The sequence below is a fragment of the Gallinula chloropus genome (genome assembly GCF_964237585.1).
Source record: "Gallinula chloropus genome assembly, chromosome: 18".
NCBI lineage: Eukaryota > Metazoa > Chordata > Aves > Gruiformes > Rallidae > Gallinula > Gallinula chloropus.
This window is the reverse complement of record NC_140103.1, coordinates 6,666,627-6,686,515: the sequence shown is the minus strand read 5'-3', so window position 1 is coordinate 6,686,515 and position 19,889 is coordinate 6,666,627. Positions and strand designations below refer to the sequence as shown.

General features: G+C 55.5%; 3 protein-coding genes across 4 annotated transcripts; 1 reads left to right on the top strand and 2 right to left on the bottom strand.

Moving 5' to 3' along the window:
- Positions 1 to 3,790: 3,790 nt before the first annotated feature.
- On the bottom strand, positions 3,791 to 9,637 carry COQ4 (coenzyme Q4; the record flags this gene model as incomplete). Its single annotated transcript, XM_084272424.1, has 7 exons — positions 3,791 to 4,934; positions 5,554 to 5,647; positions 6,521 to 6,650; positions 6,930 to 7,032; positions 8,659 to 8,755; positions 9,239 to 9,411; positions 9,555 to 9,637. The coding sequence occupies 7 exons, from the start codon at positions 9,635 to 9,637 to the stop codon at positions 4,772 to 4,774; spliced, it is 843 nt and encodes a 280-aa protein (XP_084128550.1). The 3' UTR covers positions 3,791 to 4,771.
- Positions 9,638 to 9,693: 56 nt separating this feature from the next.
- On the top strand, positions 9,694 to 13,627 carry TRUB2 (TruB pseudouridine synthase family member 2; the record flags this gene model as incomplete). Of its 2 annotated transcripts, XR_014617713.1 has the most annotated exons (9): positions 9,694 to 9,787; positions 9,927 to 10,043; positions 10,226 to 10,300; positions 10,807 to 10,868; positions 11,010 to 11,091; positions 11,208 to 11,280; positions 11,728 to 11,864; positions 12,635 to 13,019; positions 13,368 to 13,627. XR_014617713.1 is itself a non-coding variant. In XM_084272697.1 (8 exons), 8 exons carry the CDS (start codon positions 9,694 to 9,696, stop codon positions 12,922 to 12,924), a joined length of 930 nt encoding a protein of 309 aa, XP_084128823.1. In that variant the 3' UTR covers positions 12,925 to 13,627. The 2 variants fall into 2 exon arrangements, 1 of the variants encoding a protein (XP_084128823.1); XM_084272697.1 differs by having other exon boundaries at positions 12,635 to 13,627.
- A 1,423-nt stretch (positions 13,628 to 15,050) lies between these two features.
- Positions 15,051 to 19,616, bottom strand: SWI5 (SWI5 homologous recombination repair protein; the record flags this gene model as incomplete). Its single annotated transcript, XM_084272732.1, has 6 exons — positions 15,051 to 15,708; positions 16,149 to 16,243; positions 17,370 to 17,491; positions 18,009 to 18,057; positions 18,188 to 18,416; positions 19,496 to 19,616. 6 exons carry the CDS (start codon positions 19,614 to 19,616, stop codon positions 15,644 to 15,646), a joined length of 681 nt encoding a protein of 226 aa, XP_084128858.1. The 3' UTR covers positions 15,051 to 15,643.
- Between the last annotated feature and the right edge of the window lie 273 nt (positions 19,617 to 19,889).

Sequence of the window (19,889 nt, the reverse complement as noted above, 5' to 3'; positions counted from 1 at the left end):
GGGTGCCCAGACTCCTGACCCAAGTCCTGTGGACAGTAATTCTGTCTCTGGTGCTTGCCCCCGAAAACCAGGCGGGGTGGGTTGTCTTCCAAAAACACCCTAGTTGTGGCTCCAAGACTCAAAGGCAACTGCATTCTAGCAACAGCTCTTTTCAGGTGGCAGCACTGGGCAGAGGAAAGTGACATCAATGTGACCGATGCCGCTCTAGGGCTCCTAGATGAAACTGGTCCTTCCTGGCATGGACGCAGGCCGAAGAGGAAGGAAACATTCATGTCATTTCCCTTTCCCTCTTAAGGGTGAATTCGCTGCTCTGAAGCTGGCAGCCCCATGTGGGCTCAGCCAGAGACAGTGAGGCTAGGTGCCACACTTGCAGCCTTCCCTCTGCTCTGTGCAGCTCCCCCAGGTCTGGGGTCCCTCTGTAAATTTGGTATGAGATGCTGGCAGGGTGGGAGCCAAGGCAGCATCATGTGGTTGCTGCACCCTGGCATATCATGCAGGGTCTCACCTCTGAGTTGTGCCACCAGCAGCAGGCAGAGATGTACCAGTCCCTAGGGTGCCAATCCCAGGTGGGGGCCCAGGGACATCTCCCTGTCCATTTCCCCTGCCCAGAGATCCCCACTTACGCCAGCAGCCTCTAAGCAGTCTCCACCAAACACCTCCTAGGCCTGAGGTCTCACAATACAAAGCCTTGACCCTTTAGCAGGGCAGGACCCATTGCATTTTACCTAGGAGCCTCTCTCCAGCATTAAAGCAAGCAGCTCTTATATCACCATCAAACTCCTATGCCTCTACCACAATCTGGGCCCTTCATTACACGCTCTCATCAGACAGACATGCAGAGAGCCAGTGGTGGGGGATCCACACTCTCTGTGTGGGCAGCAAGGTGCTTCATCTCCCACTAGAAGGCAAGACGGGCCCAGACAGGCCCCTGTTATCCTCTGTTCACATCTCTGCCTCACACCAGCACGCCTGGTGCCTCCTGCCAAGAGATAACCGGTATATTACTGAGCGATAACTGGCGAGAGATTACCGAGCGATAACCAGCGCGTTACACCAGAGATCTCCAGCGCTGCTGCTGAGGATTCAGGTCTTGTCTAGCTGCATCAGCGCAGAGAAAATTAAGATCTGCCCATAACTCCACAGCCAGCAGGCACAAAGGCAAACCACAGGGATCCATCACCCAGGGGCACAAGAGACCCAAGGAGAGGGACCAGCCAAGGGAGCAGGTTGCAGTGGAGGGGACAGGCAGGTGACCAGGCTCCGTGAAGCTCTGGTACTAAGGGTCATGCTCCATGGGCCAGGAGGACTCCAAAAGCATCTCCTCCACAGCCAGAGCTGCTGGGGAGGCACCCAACCCTCCCTCCCTTCCACTTGGGCCTGGGCAGGGTGATGGGAACGAGCCCGCCAGCCTTGCAGAGGGATGGGGAGAGCAAGCCCGGGAGTTGGCGTCTCCCAGTTTCACCATCCCCAGCGCCGAGGACAAGCAGCGCGGCCCCAGCCCCGTCTGGGCGGGCAGAAGGCCCATCAGGGCCTCACATCGGCACTGCAGCCGGGACCCTCCTCCCCGAACCCCAGCTAGGCCCGGGAACCGCCGGTACCCGCGGGGGGAGCCCCGCAGCCCGCCGAGGAGGAGACCCGCGGAGGCTTACGAGCAGACCGGGGGGCTGAGGGGCCCCGGTACCATCCGCAGAGCCCCAACGAAGCGACCGCGGGGCTGAGGAACCCCGGTGCCACCCGCAGGGCCACGGCGCCTCATGAAGAGAGCGTGGGCCGCGGCGGCCCCACCCGGCGGCCCGCTGAGAGGCAGCGCGGCGCCGGGAGGTCAGGGAAGGGAGGAACGATTCCGCGCTCTTACCGGGCTCCGGCGCGTCCACTGCGGCCCGGCCACCTGCACCGGGAGCGGGGCCGGGAGCGGGGCCCGCCCGCCGCTGCGGCACGGGGCGGGGCGCACAGCGCGGCCCGCCGGGAGCTGTAGTCCCGCCCGGCACCACCGGCCCGGCCCCGCGGCGGCGGGTGCGGTCCCGGGCAGCGGCGGAGCTCGGGGCGGGGCGCGGGGCGGCGCGGCGGCAAGAGGCGGTGAGGGCGGCGGGGGAGAGCGAGGGCTCTGTGGCGCAATGGATAGCGCATTGGACTTCTAGCGTGGTGACGGGAGTCATTCAAAGGTTGTGGGTTCGAGTCCCACCAGAGTCGCATTTTGCCGCCGGGGTGCAGGCGGCCGTTCTTGGGGTTCTGTGACCGCCGCGGGCCCGGGGATGCGTGAGGAATGGAAGGAGCCGCCATCCTCGGCCACTGCAGCCGCGCAGGACCCCGGCTGCCCTCGGCGGACCGCGGTGTGAGGAGCCCGGTTTTCGGCGGGGGCCCGCTGCGGTCCCGGGAACGGGGACGACGGCGACACAGACCCGGGCGGGGACGGGGCTCGGGGCGCGGCCCTGCCCAGGGTGCGTGTGATGGGGGAGTGTGAAGAAAAACGGTTCATCCCCTCCTACCGCCTCCCCTGAGTGGCTGCACCGGCACAGGCCGCTGCTGGGGAGGCTGCTGCTTGTCCACAGCAAATATATGTGTGTGTCCCCCCCCCCCAAACAGCTTTTTCACGTGCCTGTCCTGCCCAAATCACCCCTGGACCCCCCTCTGCCGTCACCACCTTCCTTCCAAAGAGGCAACAAGCGGCGAGCAGGGCCTGTGGTGGCTCCGTCCCGTGACATGGCCGAGCAGCTGCCGTGTGACGTGAGGTGACACGGTGTGACGTGCCATCCTGCTATTTCTGTAGCGCTGGCCCCGCCATACGGGGCTGTGGGGAGGGGGCACAGCCACTGCCGCCTGCCCGAGCGTTCCACAGCCGCACCAAACAACCCAGAGCGCTGCAAAACCCCCTCGCACGGCCATCACTGCCCACATTCCCTCAGCTGCTGCGCAGGGCCTCTGGCAGCAGCAGGGCTTTGCTTCCCTTGCATTTAAACCCCCCTCCCCCCAAAGCTCCGGCACATTTCTGAGGCAGAAAATGGCATTTCTGGGCCATTTTTAGGGTGAAACACTTCTCTGTCATCCACTGCAACAGGACAACTGCCGCTCTGTGTGGTTTATGGCAGCAGAAGGATGTATTTATATGTCATCCTTCATCATCCGGTTGAAATAACTCTGAAGGCCAAGGGGAGGCCAGAGCCCAGTTTGGGAGAAAAACCCCAAAGTCTGGCTGGTGGGGGTGGAGGGAGAAGCTGAAAGCAGGGAGTCAGAGGAAGCTGGAAGGCCCCCAGTTCTCCTGCCCCAGTGTCTTTTGAATGTAGCCCAAAAAGCAAGAGTTTTGCCCCTTCCCAGCCTCCTGGGATGGTGCAGCTCCAACTCCTGGTTGGACTGTTGGTCTATTCCAGCATCCCCGGGGAGACTACGATGGGGCCAGTGAAGTTCACAGTGTGGCAACACCACATTCCCCAGCTCCACAACTATCCCTCAGGACCACCAAAGGGCCCCAAGCAGAGCACCCCCTCCCTCCCCTAGAAACCGGGATCACCGTAGGAAGCCCCCAGTCTTTCCCCCTCCCATTCTTCCTCTGACCAGGCCTTTCTGCAATGACAACCCGCAAGGAGCCACTCAACAGCCCAACACCCCCAAATCCCAGTTGGAAAGATGTGGCTCCACAGCCTTTGTGCCCTGTGGTCCCCAGAGATATGTTGCCATGTGTGTGCCCTGCCACCACCTACAGCTGCCAACAAAGAACAGCAGACCCCACTGGAGCCAGAAAGGGGTGAAGTTTCACGTCAGATATCCCCCTTGGAAAGGGAGGCGTAACGAACTACAAGCTCCACCATGGATTTTATTAAGCAAGAAAGAACTTAAACACAAACCCACACATACAAAGACCCCCTGACCTTGTGGCGCTCCGCCCTGGCATCCAACAGCTCTGCTCTCCAGCCCCTGGCAGTCTGGAGCCCTGTTTAATTAACCCAGACAGCAATCAGCTCCCAGATGCAGCGCAAGCACCTGCCCTTTCTGTGGATTCAGACTCTTATGTCCAAGGAAGGGGCAATTCCTACTGAAAACCAGGCACATTCCTATGGATTTCAGCTTTTCTGATGGGGAGGGACTACAGGGAGACACGGCAGCCTGGGATCCACTCTCAAACAACCAATCCAGTGGGCGGAACATCCAAAGCTATTTCGCTGCGTGCTCCCGTGGGCACGCAGTCACGCACCACCCACGCTCCAAGGCATGAGGCACATTCCATATGACCCATCGGGAGACCAGTTAGGCACCAGTACAAGATGGGATTGCACTGTCGCACACACCAAACCTGCCCCTGGCCTTCTCTGTAAATCGCTAGTTCAGCTCTGATCCAGGGTGGCCCCAAGATGTCCTGGTTGTTCTGGGGAGGGTGGGAGGGAGGTTTTACCTGTATGGCCTGAGAACTGCAGAAGGGCCAAGTTTGCTCTGATGGGTTTTAAACTCTCTCTGCTCCCTCTCATCCCAGCATTTTGGAGCATCAGTACTGGAGCCAGGTGTCAGGCTCAGGTGGCCAAGGCACGGCAGGACTCACCAACCTTCCACCAAGCCACAAACAGCAAAAAGGGTCATGTTTTGGCATGACTCAGGGAGGTGCCACTTGGCCTCTGCCAACAGCAGGGTGCCAGTTTTTGGCAGGAGAAAACTCAGCCCCCAGATCCGTGGTGGCCGATAGCAGAGCCGCACTGCGCTCCCGGGCAGGAGGAGATGGAGTGTGGCAGGGAACGGCTCTTGTCTGCCAAGGGGGATCTCCTGTCCCCTCCCTGTGCCTGAGCTCTCACACTCGAATGGCTGGGGGAGGGAGGATGCCGATCTCCTCCCGCAGGGACTCCACTGCTTGCTCCCAGCGCTGCTCGTAGTAGACATTCAAGATGCAGCTGGCGTTGCGCCCGCTCCGAATCGCCCAGGGAATCAGGTCGGTGGCCAGGACCTGCAGCTTCCTGGAACAAGAGACACATACAGTGACAGTTTTGATTCCCATGTTTTGTTCTGCTTTCCTTCTCCGAGTCTCTGGCAGATGCCAACCCCATGTGTCCGATATACCATAAGCCCATCCACTCCTCTAGCATCCCTTCTGCTTAACTCACAGGGGAAACTGAGGCACAGAAGGGGACAGTGTGCCAGGAAGGTTACAGTAGGTAACAAACCCAAGACCAGACCTCAGGTTCTGCAATCTCCAAACTGAGCTGGGCCACTGAAACAGATGTGCCAGGGCATGTTATGGCTACCAGCATGGTAAGGGTACTGCTGGCCCTCAACACATACCCAGTCAAGGGCAGCCAGGCCTGGGCATTGGTCCTCCTGCCTGGCACAGGAGATTTGGTGCTGGAAGCAGATGACAGCGTCAGGTTCTGCTTCAGTGACCAGGCAAAACCATGCCTCCTGCTGTCAACTCTGCCCTGGGCCACGGGGGCAAAGCAGATGATTCACACAAGGGATCCCCATCTGGACCTCCCCTACAAACCTCTCTTCATCCCCAGAGAACACCAGAAAGCATCACCAGGCTGGCACATCCCCAGGGCAGAGACACCCTCCCCATCAACCGGTGCTGGTGCCTACCGTGCGCTGAGACGGACGGGGCCAAACGCTGCTCCCAGGACACACATGGGCAGCCCTGTCTGGATGGCTTCAAACCACTTCACCACCACCTCACCTGGGAGGGAGAAGGGATACTGTGAGCAGGAGGGAGCAGGGATGCCGTGGGCAGGAAGGAGCAGGGTGTCTGGGTCAAGGGCCAGCCAGGGCCACACCATCCTGCAACACAATCTGCATGATCTGCCTCCTATGGCTGTGCCCCCATCCCCTCTGCCTCTGTGGCAGGACTCAGGAATGCCTCCTAAATCTAGCTATGGCCTCATCCTGTGCCAGGATGACCCCCGTTCTGCACCACCCACCCGAGAGGGACAGCACGGGAGCCCCAGGAGAGCAGCACCCTGCTGATGCTCCAGGAGCTTGGGAAACACCTCTTGGGCAGGAGGCCAGCTCCCTGCAGACCTTCAGCAATGCAGTTGCTGAGGCCTGATCCCCATCCCTGTCTCTGGGCACAGGACAGCCCTTTCAGCCAAAACCTGCTCAGGAGACCTGACCTGCTGGTTCCTGCAGGCTCATCAGCAAGGCTCGACTTGTGACTTGCTATTGAGTCAGACACAAAACCAGGGCAAAGGACATGGGGAAGCACAGATAAGGAGCAAAGAGGAACCCCCCACACTCCTGCCTTTGCTCAGAGCTTGTGAAATAATCCTCCCTTGGTGCCACCCTCCCTGCCAGGCAGCAAACACCCACCTACCCACCCAGCAGCTGCCAGCACCCAGGGCTTCCAGCAGAGCAAAGGTGACATCCCATGGGCTCTCGGTCACCACAGAGCCAGCTATGCAGGACAGTGATGTTGCAAACCTCCCCTCACACCTCCCCAGGCTGAGGATCAAGGGGTCTGGCTGGCCCAGCCTGCTGCATTCTTGGGAGACTTTGGCTGAGCATCATCAGCAGGGTTTGGCAAGAGCAGCCCTCTGAGCCCACTGCCGCTCACCTAGCATGTTGGTTGGCATGCCCAGGAGGGTGTGCATCAGGTCGTGGACTTCCCGGTACCTCTGGATCACGTATGCCAGCTCTTCATCATCAACGAACTTGGGTGGCATCCGAGTGTCTGGAGAAACCTTCTGTAAACCCAGAGGGGTCCAATTCAGCCCCTTCCAAACTTCACATTTCTGGTCTTGTTCTTTAATGAACAAGCACACTTCCCAGTCCCCAGTGACGGGGTCAGTATCATTTACACAGATGAAAGCCACGGACTGTGCAGCACTGTCCAACGCCCAGCATCTCATCCCATCCCGACTCTCAATCCCAGAGGGCTCCCCACAGGTGGCTCCAATCTCCCTCTAAATCACATCCATGGGACTGACTACAGTCAGGTGCACCCTGTGAAACCCCACACTCACGTTGTCCTCCAAGAACCGGACGTACTCTCGGCCCAGCGTGCCACCCGGCAGCGCCCGCAGCCTGGCCATGTCCAAGGTGGAGAGACGGATGCGAGGCCGTTCCCTGACAGCAAAACACAAGTCAGTGAGTCTCAGAGTGAAACCCACAGCAGAAGAGCCCCTGGGAACCCCCATCCCCTGTCTCTGCCCTTCCCAGGCATTTTCCTTGCATGCATCCTGACAGCTCGCTGCAGGGATACACCCTTATTTCTATTGCTGAGGCTGGGATGCAAATTGCTTAAAGGACCTAGCTGAAGCCTTGGCAATGAGAGTGCTTATCTTGCACCCCCATGAAACCCTGATTGGAAAAACACTGGTGTCCTCTGCACCAGAATGCTGCCATGCAGGCAGCTGGCCAGGCACAGTCCTCAGCAACAGCCAGACCTGGGGGAGTGGAGCTCTTTAGCATCCCTGCAGAGCAGCCAGCACTTGAAAGGAACAACCCTAAAGAGGGGAGGGAGTTTGTTCTCAATGCAGGTTTAGTTTCTCCCCTGCTCAGGCTTTCCCCACCAGCCATGTGGCAGCGACGCACAGAATGGTCTGCTCTCCAAGCTGGTGGCACTCAGGTGCCCCACAGCCCTGAAACTAAACAAAAGCCCTTTTATTCCCATGCACAGGATAAATTCTTCCCCTGATAAATGCCCTGCATGGCTCCAGGAGCTGGAGGTGCCAGGGAGAAAGGCTGGACTCACAGCAGCTCTGCCCTGGCTGCAGATCCTTTTGGTGTAAAAGGGTCCTGAGCTGTTTCTAGGATTAAAAACCCCACTTGTGTGCACAGAGCAGACCAGAGCAAACCCTGCAATACCATATGGCAAGGTGCAGGTGGGGATAACCCTCCCTAGCCCTTGGTGCCTTTGCAGTTCCCCTCCCCTGGGCAGTTCCTCTGGAGCTCAGCCCCATCCTGGTGCTTCATGTGCTTTGCCATGTCAGTGCCTGGAGCCAGGATCAGGCCACTCCACACAAACATACAGCGAAACCCAGCTCTTCCCAGGCCCCTTTGTGCTACAACCCGAACAATACACAAGCAGCAGGCGTGGCACACGATGAGCAGGAGCAAGACAGGCTAATAAGCAGTAGGAGCTTGGTTAATAACAGACTCATAAAGTCCCTTGCCATGCTCGACAAGTCCCTGCAGACATGGAAGCAAAAGTGATCAAGTCTTAACAAGAAAGACAAGAGAAGCAGCCTCGTTTCACAGCCTGGGGAGATGCTGCAGATGCCAGGAAAAAAAAAATAGTATGGAGGTGTCTAAGGAGGTGGCAGATCAGCAGGGACAAAGTCTCCAACACAAGGAGATGCGGCAGCAGGCACAGGGGAGAAATCCGTGGATGTGGTGGGTTTTCATCGCTGCTCAGCATCCACGTCCATGGGTTTCTCCCCTGCGCCTGCCGCTGCATCTCCTTGCGTTGGGACCTGCCAGTTCCAGCAGCGAAGCAGAACGGACAGACAGCAGTGCCCAGCACGCTGTGCTCGGGCCATCCAGGCTTTGCCACGGGGCTCCTGTGATCATTAAAAATAAAGGAAAATAAGCAACCTGGAAGGTTCGAGCTAACAAAATGCCTGTGCTGCTTTTCCAGCCAGGGAGCGCAGGGCTGTCCCTTCAGGGAGCCCCAGGAATGCGCTTGGCCTCGCGTCTCCCTCCCCGCCCCAAACCAGACAGACAGGGAGGGAGGGATGTGGAGGGACGCACTGGAGGATGCGGTAACCTTCAGGGTGGTGCTTCATCTTGTCTCGCAGGTTGGGCAGGGCAAGGCAGCCCGTGGTCTCCCCGAGAACTGCCACCATGTCTGAAAGAGAGACCAGAGAGTGACCCAGGAGTGGGTTTCATAACATCCAACTGCTCTTGGTTGGCAGGTGAGGAAATGGGGCCGCCCCTTTCCTGCCCCTTAGCCAGGAGCTGTGGCAAAGCAGGGACCCCAGGAACCACAGAACTTCAGCCTCCAGGGTGCTCTGCCCTGGTGTCACTGGAGGGAGGGACGCGGGAGTAGGCCAGAGGCAGCGGGGACCAAGGAGGAATGAGATAGGGCTGGGTGGCATCACAGGGGGTGAGGAGAAGATTTCTGGGGGGTGTCTGGGGTGCCTCACTCCATCTCTTCTACAGCCTCCTGCCCTGGGCCAGGTCTCAGCCCTGCACTTGCCCCACTGCAAAACGTTTCGTCCAACAGAAGGACAAACAAAGTCCCTGGAGAAGCTCCCAGGAGACACGGGACAGGATGTGTTGGACGTTAATAAGGGCCCTGGGCGGCAAGAGCTCCCCCAGCTCATCTTACCATGTCTGTAGGGGTCAGCGAGAGCCATAAAGGCCGAGCCGGCAGCCAGCAGCGCCTTCTGCAGCGGGCTGGTGGGGATATGCCCGGGGTACAGCTGGTAGCACCCTTCCTCCTCCTCCTCCTCCTCGCTGCGTCCATCCCGGGTCCGCGGCTCGGCGTAGCTCAGCCGGGCTCTGCCTGCGGGGAGCGGGGGGGGGTGAAGAACCGGCGCGGTGACCCGGCAGCGCCCGCGGGGAAGGCGAACGGGGCGTGCATGGCCCAGATGCCCTTGGGGCTGCCCGCGGGGGACGGCGGGGATGGAGGTGGGGAAAGGCACTCGCCTGGGGAAGCGTGTCCCGCCCGTAGCAACGGCACCGCCACCCGCCGCATCATCACCCCCCCCACCACCATCATCATCATCACCGCGCCTGCCCCGGAAGCTCCCGGCGGAGCGGGGCGGGGCGGCGCGGCGCAGCATGGCGCTGCCGGGCGGGCTCTTCGCCGTGTACAAGCCGCCGGGGGTGGTGTGGAGCCGCGTCCGTGATGCGGTGGAGACGGCGGTGCTGCGCGGTGAGCGGGGCGCGCTGCCCCGGGGGGCTGCGGGCCGGCGGCGGGACACGCTCCCCCGGGCAGGGATGGGGGGCGGGGGGGGGGGGGGATGTGGGGGGCGCTGCCGGCCGCCCCTGACCGCTCCCCGCTTCTCTTGTAGAGCTGAACGCGGCTCCGCAGCGCGCCCCGCGGCAGCACGTCCGCTTCCTGCCCGCCCCGGACGGGACCGTGGGGCTGGTGGCCGCCAGAGTGCCGGTGCTGGCCGACCACCCCCTCGGTAAGTGCCGCCGCCGGGTCTCGGCCGTGGCGGGGAGCGGGTGGCGTTTGGGTGTGTGCACCGGGACGGGGCGGTGGGATCCCCTCCCGGGGTGGTGGGAGCCCCTCGGACACTGGGAGCCCCGGGGCGGTGGGGGCCCCGGCGGGCGCTGTGGGCCGGGCCCGACGCTGTCTCCGTTGCAGTCCGAGGGCCGCGGTTCAGGCGGCTGAAGATCGGAGCTGGTCACCGGCTGGACGCGAAGGCTTCGGGAGTCTTCGGTGAGTCTGATCTTGGAGCGGCACCCGGCCCGGCGGGCTCCGAGGTGATGGGTTGCGAGCGAGCGCTCAGCCCTCACACCCCCAGGGTCTCGAAACACCGCAGCAGCGATCCTACAAGGCACTGGGGATGGGAGCGACCCCTTACCCCCAGCACGCAGGGCTTTGCTGTGACAACACCAAACATCTGCCCGTGACACCGATAGGGATCTGCCATGGAACCCCCGTCTCTGTTCCAGCGCTGGAGCTGGCTTCACCGTGGCGGGTGTCGCCGAGGGGTTGCCCTGAAGTGCCCAGGTGGAAAGTCCTGGGAAAACCCAAGTTGCAGCTTTATAGTAGTAACAAGCAGTAATTTGGGGGTTTAATTGCGTTGCCCAGACGTGACTTCTAAAGGAGATCCAACCCTGTCTGGGGGAAGAAGAGTAGCATGAGCGCACAGTGATGTGTAAATGCACATCAGTAACTTCCCGCGTGGTTGAATAATGGGTTCCCCATCTTCTGTGTTTCAGTGCTGGGCATGGGCCACGGGAACAAGTTGCTCAATGATCTGTATGACTGCCACCTGACCAAGGTAGGTGATGGCTCTGAACGGCCTCAGAACATCTGAGTGCAGCAGCAGGCCTGCACATCCTTGCAGCTGCCCCACAGAACGTTGGTACTCGATTGCTTGGAGTATTTCTTTGATAAATTGCACTCTTTGCCTTCCTTCAAGGTTTACACTGTCAGTGGGCTGTTTGGTAAAGCCACTAATGACTTCTCAGACACAGGGAAGCTAATAGAGAAGACAACATTTGGTAAGAAACTCAACTGATGTGTTTTTTTGATACCCCCATGGCACGTTTCAGGCTGCTCTTTCCTTCCAGTTTCTGGATGGATAATTGAGACTTTGTTTCTGCCTTGTTATGTGCAGATCATATCACAAGGGAGAAGCTGGAACGGATTGTGGCTGTCATTCAAGGGACAAATCGCAAGGCCCTGCTGATGTACGTACCCCGTGGGGAAATGCAGCTGACCTTATCCAGCTGCTGGGCTTTGAAACAAATGAGATGACTTTGTTTGTCATCATCAAAGTCTTTAAAGGTTGGAGTGCTAGACAGGAACAGAGAGAAGTTACTCTGAGTGCTCTGAACTCTTGAGAGGTTGCAGTTAAGTGTCCCTCTTGTATCCTGAAATCTCCAGCTATTTTAGGACCTATTCACTACATTAGGACCTACAAAAAATATCTTGTAGACCTGACCAAGTACCTCCCTTCCAAGCTGTGCTCTGCTGCTGACAGTATATAGCATTAAAATGTATGCAAAGGCTCAATGCATAGGCAGTTTTAAGAATAAAAACTGCAGCTCTGCTTTTCTGGGGGGTGGAGATATTTTGAATCCCATTGAAGAGATGTACTTCATGTCTGTTCTCTTTTTTTTTTCCTCCTTTTCCAGGCACTCTAACATTGACATGAAAACACAAGAGGCATACGAGCTGGCTGTCAAAGGGTTGATCCGCCCCATGGGAAAAAGCCCTCCGATAATCACAGCAATCAGATGCCTCCAGTTCACGCTTCCAGAATTCCAGCTAGGTAGGATGGATACAAAACATACTGGGGATGTTTCAGTATATATCACAGCAAAGTCCTCAGTAAACTTCAGTTTCCTATCAGTGATTTAATGCTAAATGAGTCGGGAGCTTTGCACGAACACAATCGTGACTGGCAATCCCTGCAGAAAATGTAATGACTTGACATTGCCAAAGTCACAAAAGCATCTCCTCATTAGATGAACTACTTAGTGTGGTAGTGACATTTTTTTTTGGTAGGGCAAGAGCTGGAACCCTCACACTGCTGAAGCACTGGAGTAAACCAGCTGTGCACCCAGCTCATCCATCTTTCCCTGCTGGTTCCATGTCTAAGACTGTGGCAAGAAAACTTGCATAATTAATAATTAGGGGGTGAAATTCTCCCTTAGCCCAGTGCTTCAGTGTTATGCATTTCTGTGGTGGCTTCCAGTTTTTGAAGTGTGGTTTGTTTTCCTGCAGCCAGTCACAAATTACTTGTATTAAGAAGGTACCTTGTCTCAACCCCTTCGAAATACGTACATTTCTACATTACTCTCCTGTATCTGTGGATTTGTTTTCTGAAACATTCACTCTGGGAGGTGTTGAGACAGGCTGCAATATATCATAATCAAGACATGCTGCAGAAAATCATAATCCACCCATGCTGTATCTTGAATAGTCTCTTCTATCAAACCAGTTCCTTCAGCATCTCCAAGCGATGTCTGGGTTTGCAGACAAGGTTTGAGTCTGTGTCAACACTTTGCTCCCTCTGATGGAATCTCTCTGTCCTCCTAGAGATTCACTGCCTGAATGAGACTCAGCAGTACCTCAGAAAAATAGTTCATGAGATTGGTCTGGAGCTGAAATCCTCTGCTGTGTGCACGCACGTGCGGAGAATACGCGACGGTGTCTTCACGCTGGATGACGCTCTCCTGAGAACCCAGTGGAACCTGCAGAGTATACAGAAAGCGATCCAGGACTGTCAGCTTAAAGTGAAAACAGAACTGGAGAAAACATTAGGCCATCAGGATAAAAACCTTCTTCATGAGATGGCTGCGGAGCCGGCTCACGCTGCAGACAGCTGAGGGTGTGCTGGGGGGGGACGACAGCCACGAGCCATCTCAGTAGCACAATAACGCAGCTACACGCTGACAGCCTGATGGACAGCAGAAGGAAAGAGGTTAATTGCAGTTCACTTCCACCCTTTCCTTGAGATGACTTTAATCAGGGAGGCTTGCTTTGTTTTTTTTTCAGTGACAGGCTGTATAATTTTTTTTTAAAGCATCACAAACAGTTCATTAACAGGAGCTGGCTGTGCCAAAATTCCTCCTGACTTCGGGAACATTAGGTTGCTAAGAGATATAAAAACCCATCCCCAAATTGTTTAGCAGCAGGAAATACAGACAGCATCTTACAGAGCTGTACTCCCTTGATTGCACGGATTTGTTTGTTCCTTGCAACTGGCAGCATAACTTAACTAGTGTATGGATTTCATTTTCCCTCTGTTGTCCTGTTTTCTCTCCATTAGCCCTAATGGAAAGCTGCTTCAGCTGAAGAAGAGCTCAGAAGCTCTAAAAGAGGGAGAAAAGAGCTTACACAAAGCAATGCAAGGAAGTGTTTATATCCAGAGTAGGCGTGTGATGAGGAAAGTGGCTTGTAATAGGGACTGATGGAGAAGAAAGAAAATTGAGAGTGACCTAAAGGGCAAGAGGCTGGTTCTTGGCTCAGCGCTCAGCCGTGAGTACACTGGCTCATTAAAATAAAAAGACCACACTGCTGGGGTTTTTGCCCTTATTTTTCTTCCTCCTGAGGAACCAAGGGTGTTCAGGGTCTGTGGTACCTGCTCTGCAGCACCTCCATGCAGATAGATGTTAGCTCTCCAAAACAATTATATCTCTGTTAGCTCATTACAGAGGGATCTGACTGGACAAAAACACACCTGTCTAAATTTAAAGTCTGAAGTTACATGTATTATTTGCCTCAGTATTTTTTGAGCTATACACTTGGAGAGTTTGGAGATTTACTTACTGAAATCAGAAAAAGATTTGTTCTATTCCTCTTCTGGATTTGACTTTCTATCTTCCAGCTAGCCAGCGAGGTACAAGAAGTAATGGGCAAGAGCAGTAAGAGGGGCTGTGATGAATTACCCAAGTCCTGTCCTGAAGCATCTGGGAGTCATTAACTTAGACCCTGCAATCTTGCAGTTGTTCTGGGTTTCCTGGCTCTGCACAGAGCTGCCAGCACAGCAGAGGACCAGAGCTGCCACCATGTGGCATGTTACCGTGCCAGCTGCGGAGCCGTAGGGACTCCCCAAGGACAGGTTGTTCTTGCCTCAGCTGCTTGGTTCTGCAGGGGTTCATCCTCCGTGGAGAAGGGACCAGGCTCAGGGCACCTTCCATAGACAACAAAACAGGAACCTGAGTTTTGAGAACAAAGTTAGCCTTTGGTTCTAGACTTCTTGTGACTTTGCTCCTTCCCTTCAAACCACTCCAGAACAGCTTTCCACACTCAAGAGGGTTTACAGTGGGGAGGGTGTGCCTGTAACTCTCTCTGTTCTTGCATGGCCACAGTAAATTTCCTCCCACCAGACACACAACCATGTTAGCAAAGACCTGCTTGGAAGAATCACAGACTACAGAGACCTTGCCCACACCCGTCAGACCCTTCCCCACAGCTTTTGCAGCAAAACAAGGTAACTCTTCGAATCACAGAATGGTTCTCAGCAGCAGCCTTGTGAGCTTTTTCTGGTTTCCAAGCACTATGATGAGATTCATGTGATTAAAATCTGGAAATAATGAGCAGACTGCAGACCAGGGGGGAAAGTTACTGTCAGGAAGGTCTTAGAAGTAGAAATGGACAGCACATCAAGCTTGAGTGGAAAAAAGGGACAATGGATCTGCCATCAGCAGAGTGTTTCATCAGTCAGGACTGCACAAAGCAGCCAAATTTAGTCCGTGCAGCCACCCTCAGTCCTAGCACCTGACACTGAAACATTCATGCTCTCTACACAGCTTTGTGTTGAGGACACCACTGCTTTTCACAGTGATTCTGTGTTTGGAAGAGTAGAAGGTAATTCTGGGTAGTTCAGCCACACTGTCTCCATGAAGTCCCCAGAAGACATCTGAATAATAGGTAATTGTCCCAGAATATAGTTTAAGAATTTGTTCCTGGGTTCATGTGATGTTTTATAGGCTCTTAAACTGCTGAGAAATGTGATAGCTGCTTTATTGAGATGGGACACAAACACAACTTCACATTTTACCATGTGCTACAGGAACAGTACAAATCCTCTAGATGCCAGAGGAGTCAAGTACAAAAACACAGTCCATCCAGACTCATCCAGATTCCATCACACCACCCCAAAAACACCCAACTTCAGCCGCATTCCCTCACTACTTCTGAGGGGTTTTTCCCTTTTCTTTCAAAGCAGCTGTGAGACTGCACATTTGTGTGCCCTCACTTCTACCCATTCAGCATCCAAAAAAGCCCTTGGAGAGAATCAAAGGCTCCATGGGAAGAGCCTTAACATCAACCAGAATGACAACCTTTCCAACAGAAAAATAAAACCACTGTTGATTGATTAACAGGTGAAATTATCCAAAGTGCTGCATCCCTGTCCCACAAGCAGGAAACAGCTAATAAATTCAACAGCTTTCACATTCCAAAGCTGCTCAGAAATAAGGCTGTTAACCCATGCCCTGTTGCAAATCCACTTCCGAGTCAGTTCTGCATCAGTGTGTCATCAAAACCTGAAGGCCCAGTAACAGTCATTTTTGCAGGATGCAGCAGGCTCCAGGCTCCATCCTAGTCGCTCAGCTCCAGGTCATACTCAGGGTAGAGCTGCTTTGTAGTAACCCCTCGGATAACAGCTGGAAAAGAAATCACTTTCATTCAACAAAGATCAGGCAGAGAAGTTGTCTTTTTCTCCCAGTAGCCCCAGTATCCCACAGAACCTCCCATAGCTAGGAAACCAGTCTAAGGTTTTACAGCTATGCCCCTCCACTTGTCTCAACTCTTCTCTTTAAGCATATGAAGAGCAAAACTGAGAAAAATTAATAAGACCTATCAAATTTTGGTAATCCACAATACAGACTAAACCAACAACCATTGTTTTCACATGTTCAGTCCTAAAAACACCTCCAGAAGGTAACAACAGAAGCGTTTGTGCTTGTGCAAGCGATTGGGTAACATAAGCCTAGTGAGAATCTCCAAATCAAGCTCTGCCTTCATGGCATGGTGGCTTCTCTCTCTGGGTCTATATGAAAACTGGGTGAAAAGTAAGTTCTTTACCAGCTTTCCCCTTCCTTACCCAGCTTGCCCAGCAGCATCTGTCCAGCGTCTTTGATATCGTTATACTCGTGCAGCAGAGAGATGTGCTTCTCCAGTTCCTCCAGGCTGTAGCCTCTGTGACAATAAAACCAGAGAGGTCAGAAATGACACAGTGGGATCGGTGCTGCTGCTGCAGAGCAGGTGCTGCCACTGGCAACCAAGCACAGCAAGGGCATTTGTGATACCCAAACCTGGCACCTCTGAAGCAGCAAGCACGGCTGCTGCAAGTCATGAACATGAAAGCTGTGAATGAGCAGATGCCAATTTTGAGGTGTGTTGGGGTTTTTTTTCTCATATAAAGACTTATTAAAAAACCCCAAACAATTCACCCAAGTTCTCTGAATCAAGTAGAAACAGAAATAGGCTGTCTTGGACTCAATTTATATGTATCTCTAATCTGTAGCTAGAGAAACAAAATTAAGAAGGTCTGTTTATCCTTGAGGATAAAACAAAAAAGCATTTGGAACAGACTTTGCTGTTCTGCCATTTCCATGCTATGCACTAGGCATTATCTTAGAAAATATCACTCCTTTGCAACAAATAACCCAGGGGTTTTATCTGGGTAAAATCAAGCAGCAATTTTATCTCAAATGAATTGCTAATGAGCAGCTGTGTCCTAAGAAGCCACAATAAAACTCTTGCACTGCCCTGTAGGTAGCACCCACCATGCCAAAGTGCTCTACAAGCCATTTGCTTGCCTGGAAAACACTTCTGCTTCTTGAATACAAAGGTTTAAGCCACTCACCTCAGACACAAAACATGAACGCTTCACCAACAGAGAACAAACAAGGAAACAACTTTATCTGGGACTAAATTTCACAGGTCACACAAGTCACAATCTCTACCTCAATTCCCACATCAACAAGCTCTGCTGGTAGCATGACAGCTTGTGGTATCACAATGGTTAAACCTACTCATTCCCATTTTATGTGTAATTACTTAAGCAACATCTGGGGTAAAGCTTTATCCAAGCTCTCCCTAAAACTCCTTTTGCTTTACCAACTCAACCATGAAGAATTTCTTCTTGTTCATAACGGGTCTTATAACTAAAACCAACACTGTAATCAACATTGTGTAACACCACAATAAAAACAGCATCTTAAGAGATCAGCTTTTATCAATAATGCCTGGACCATGTTTAGTCTTAAAAACAAGAATAAGTGTGACATCCCAGCTAAAACTGAGCTTGCCAAGGACATACTCAGACAGTAACTCTGCAATTTCCTGGTCTAGAGCAAGGTCCTTGTGTTTCAGCTCTTCGATTTCACGTCGCAGGGCTGCTTCGCTGGCTCCATTAGGTTGGCAGGATTTTGGGGATGGGATCTGTGGATCACAGAAGACATTTAGCATTAGTTCTGTGCTGGATGAGATCCTACAGTGCTGGAAGGCAGCGACCAGAAAATACAGTGTCACTGGATAAAGAGGGAGGGGAAAGACTCCTGGGTAGGGAGGGGGGGAAACTCAGGTAGTTACTTCTCAGTCTGTGTAACGTCAGCCCGCTCCGTGCCCGATTTACAGTGTGAAGTGAAAATAACGGTAACAGAGGTGAAAACCTTAAGTCACCCCTCGGCGTTCAGGAGAAGCGCCCGGGAGGACGCAGCTCAACCCCTCCCGGGGCCGCCAGTTCCTCGGGCAAGGAGCAACTTCGCCCCACACTGAAACCAGACCCCGCTGTGCGGGCCGAGCCCGCAACCGAGCGAGAGGCTGCCGGGGGGGCACCGGCTGCCGCCTCCGCCCCAGTCCCCGGCCCCTCGCCGGGAGAGAGCAGAGGCCTCTCCCAGGGGCCGAGCAGCACCCACCCCCACCCCCTCCGCACCCCCCAGCCCGGGCGGGGACTCACCGGCGACTTGAAGCCGGCAGTGCCGCTCCGCCGGCCGCCACCGGGGGTCCTGGCAAAGCAGAGGGGCGCCGCGTCACAGACTGGACACCCCCGCGGCGGGGCCGGGCCGGGCCGAACCGCCACAGCGGGGGCACGGCCCGCAGCGAGGGGAGAGGGGGCGGCGGGGAAGCGGCTCCTACCTCCTCGGGAGAGCCCACGGCGCGGCGGGCGGGCGGCGGGGCGGGCTACAGCCCGCGCTCGGCGGGACCCTCTCGGCCAGGGCTGCTGATGCTGCTGCTGCCGCCCCTCCCGCCGGACCGGCGCAGACGGTGCCGCGGGGCACGCCGGGAGTTGTAGTCCCGCCGCAGCCGCGGGGCACGCCGGGCCGGGTAGTTTCTCCCCCGACAGGGCCCGGCCGCGGCTCCCGCACTCAGCGCGGGCGCTGGAGAATGACCTTCCCTGGGTGAAGCCGCGGGGGGCTTTGGGTGGGCGGGACGTAAGTAACCCGACTGCTGCAGCCAAGGCGATAACACTCAGTGCCTTCAAAAACCGCCCCGTGGCCACCTCAACCCCGGGGCTGTGTCTCAGGCAGAGCCTGGGGGGGGTGGGTGGGTGTCTGTGGGGTCCCTCATGAAATTAGTCGTTTTGTAGTGGAAAAGCAGCTGCTGCCTGAGCCACCAGCAGCCCCACACGTCCTGCCTGTCTGGAGGAAGCGCTCACACGCAGGGTGCCACTGTAACATTCAGAGGTCCCAGCACGCTACCCAGACCTTGCCACACAAAGCCAACGCAGCTGCTTCTTAACTGCTTGTATCGGCACAGGCTGGGGGTGCCCTGTGGGAGAGGAGCTCTGCGGAGAAGGACCTGGGTGTCCTGGTGGGCGACAGGTTGGCCATGAGCCAGCAGTGTGCCCCAGGGGGACAAGGAGGACGATGGGGTCCTGGGGGGCATTAAAAGGAGCCTGGCCAGCAGGTCAGAGGAGGTGATCCTCTCCCTTTGCTCTGTCCTGGTCAGGCCCCATCTGGAGTATTGTGTCCAGTTCTGGGCTTCCTGCTACAAAAAAGCCAGGGGTCTCCTGGAGAGAGCCAGAGGAGGCTGTGGAGATGATCAAAGACCTGGAGCATCTCTCCCCTGTGAGAAACGCTGAGCGCGCTGGGGCTGTTCAGCCTTGAGAAAAGAAGACTGAAAGGGGATCTAATTAATAGTTATCGATATCTGAAGTGTGAGACACAGGGGGAGATAGCCAGCCTCTTCTCAGTGGTCTGTGAGGACAGGACAGGAGGCAAAGGCCTCAAGTTGGAGCGCAGGACGTTCCACACTAATATGTGGAAGAACTTCACAGTGAGGGTGACAGACTCCTAGAAGAGGCTGCCCTGGGGGGCTTGTAGAGTCTCCTTCTCTGGCGATATTCAAGGCCTGTCTGATTGCTGGCCTGTGTGACCTGTCCTAGGGAACCTGCTTTGGCAGGGGAGTTGGACTCAATCTCTGGAGGTCCCTTCTGACTCCTACAGTTCTGTGATTCTGCAATTCTTGGGCCAAGGCAGAAGGAGCCGCCTCCTTGCTGCGTTCCTGGCCCAGCCAGCAACAGTAAACGTGTCCCTGCAGTGTGCCAGGTGCTGGCAGCAGCCATAGCCGATCCTCTGGGCTGACGGCAAGCCAAGCTCTGCTGGGCCCACGCTTGGAAGGTCAAAGGGCTTGGGAATGGGATCACAGACCAGCAAACCCCAACCACCTGCGCTAACCGTGATCAAAGGCAGAGCTCAGACATCAAAGCAGCGCACAGAAAATAGAAAGCTATGTAGATTTGTAGGACGTGCCCTCCAAAGGGCGAGGGAAGCCTGCCCAGCTCCCCGGGCTGGTGGCTACTCAGTGTTTACTCCGGGCAACTGAGTCAATACGGGAA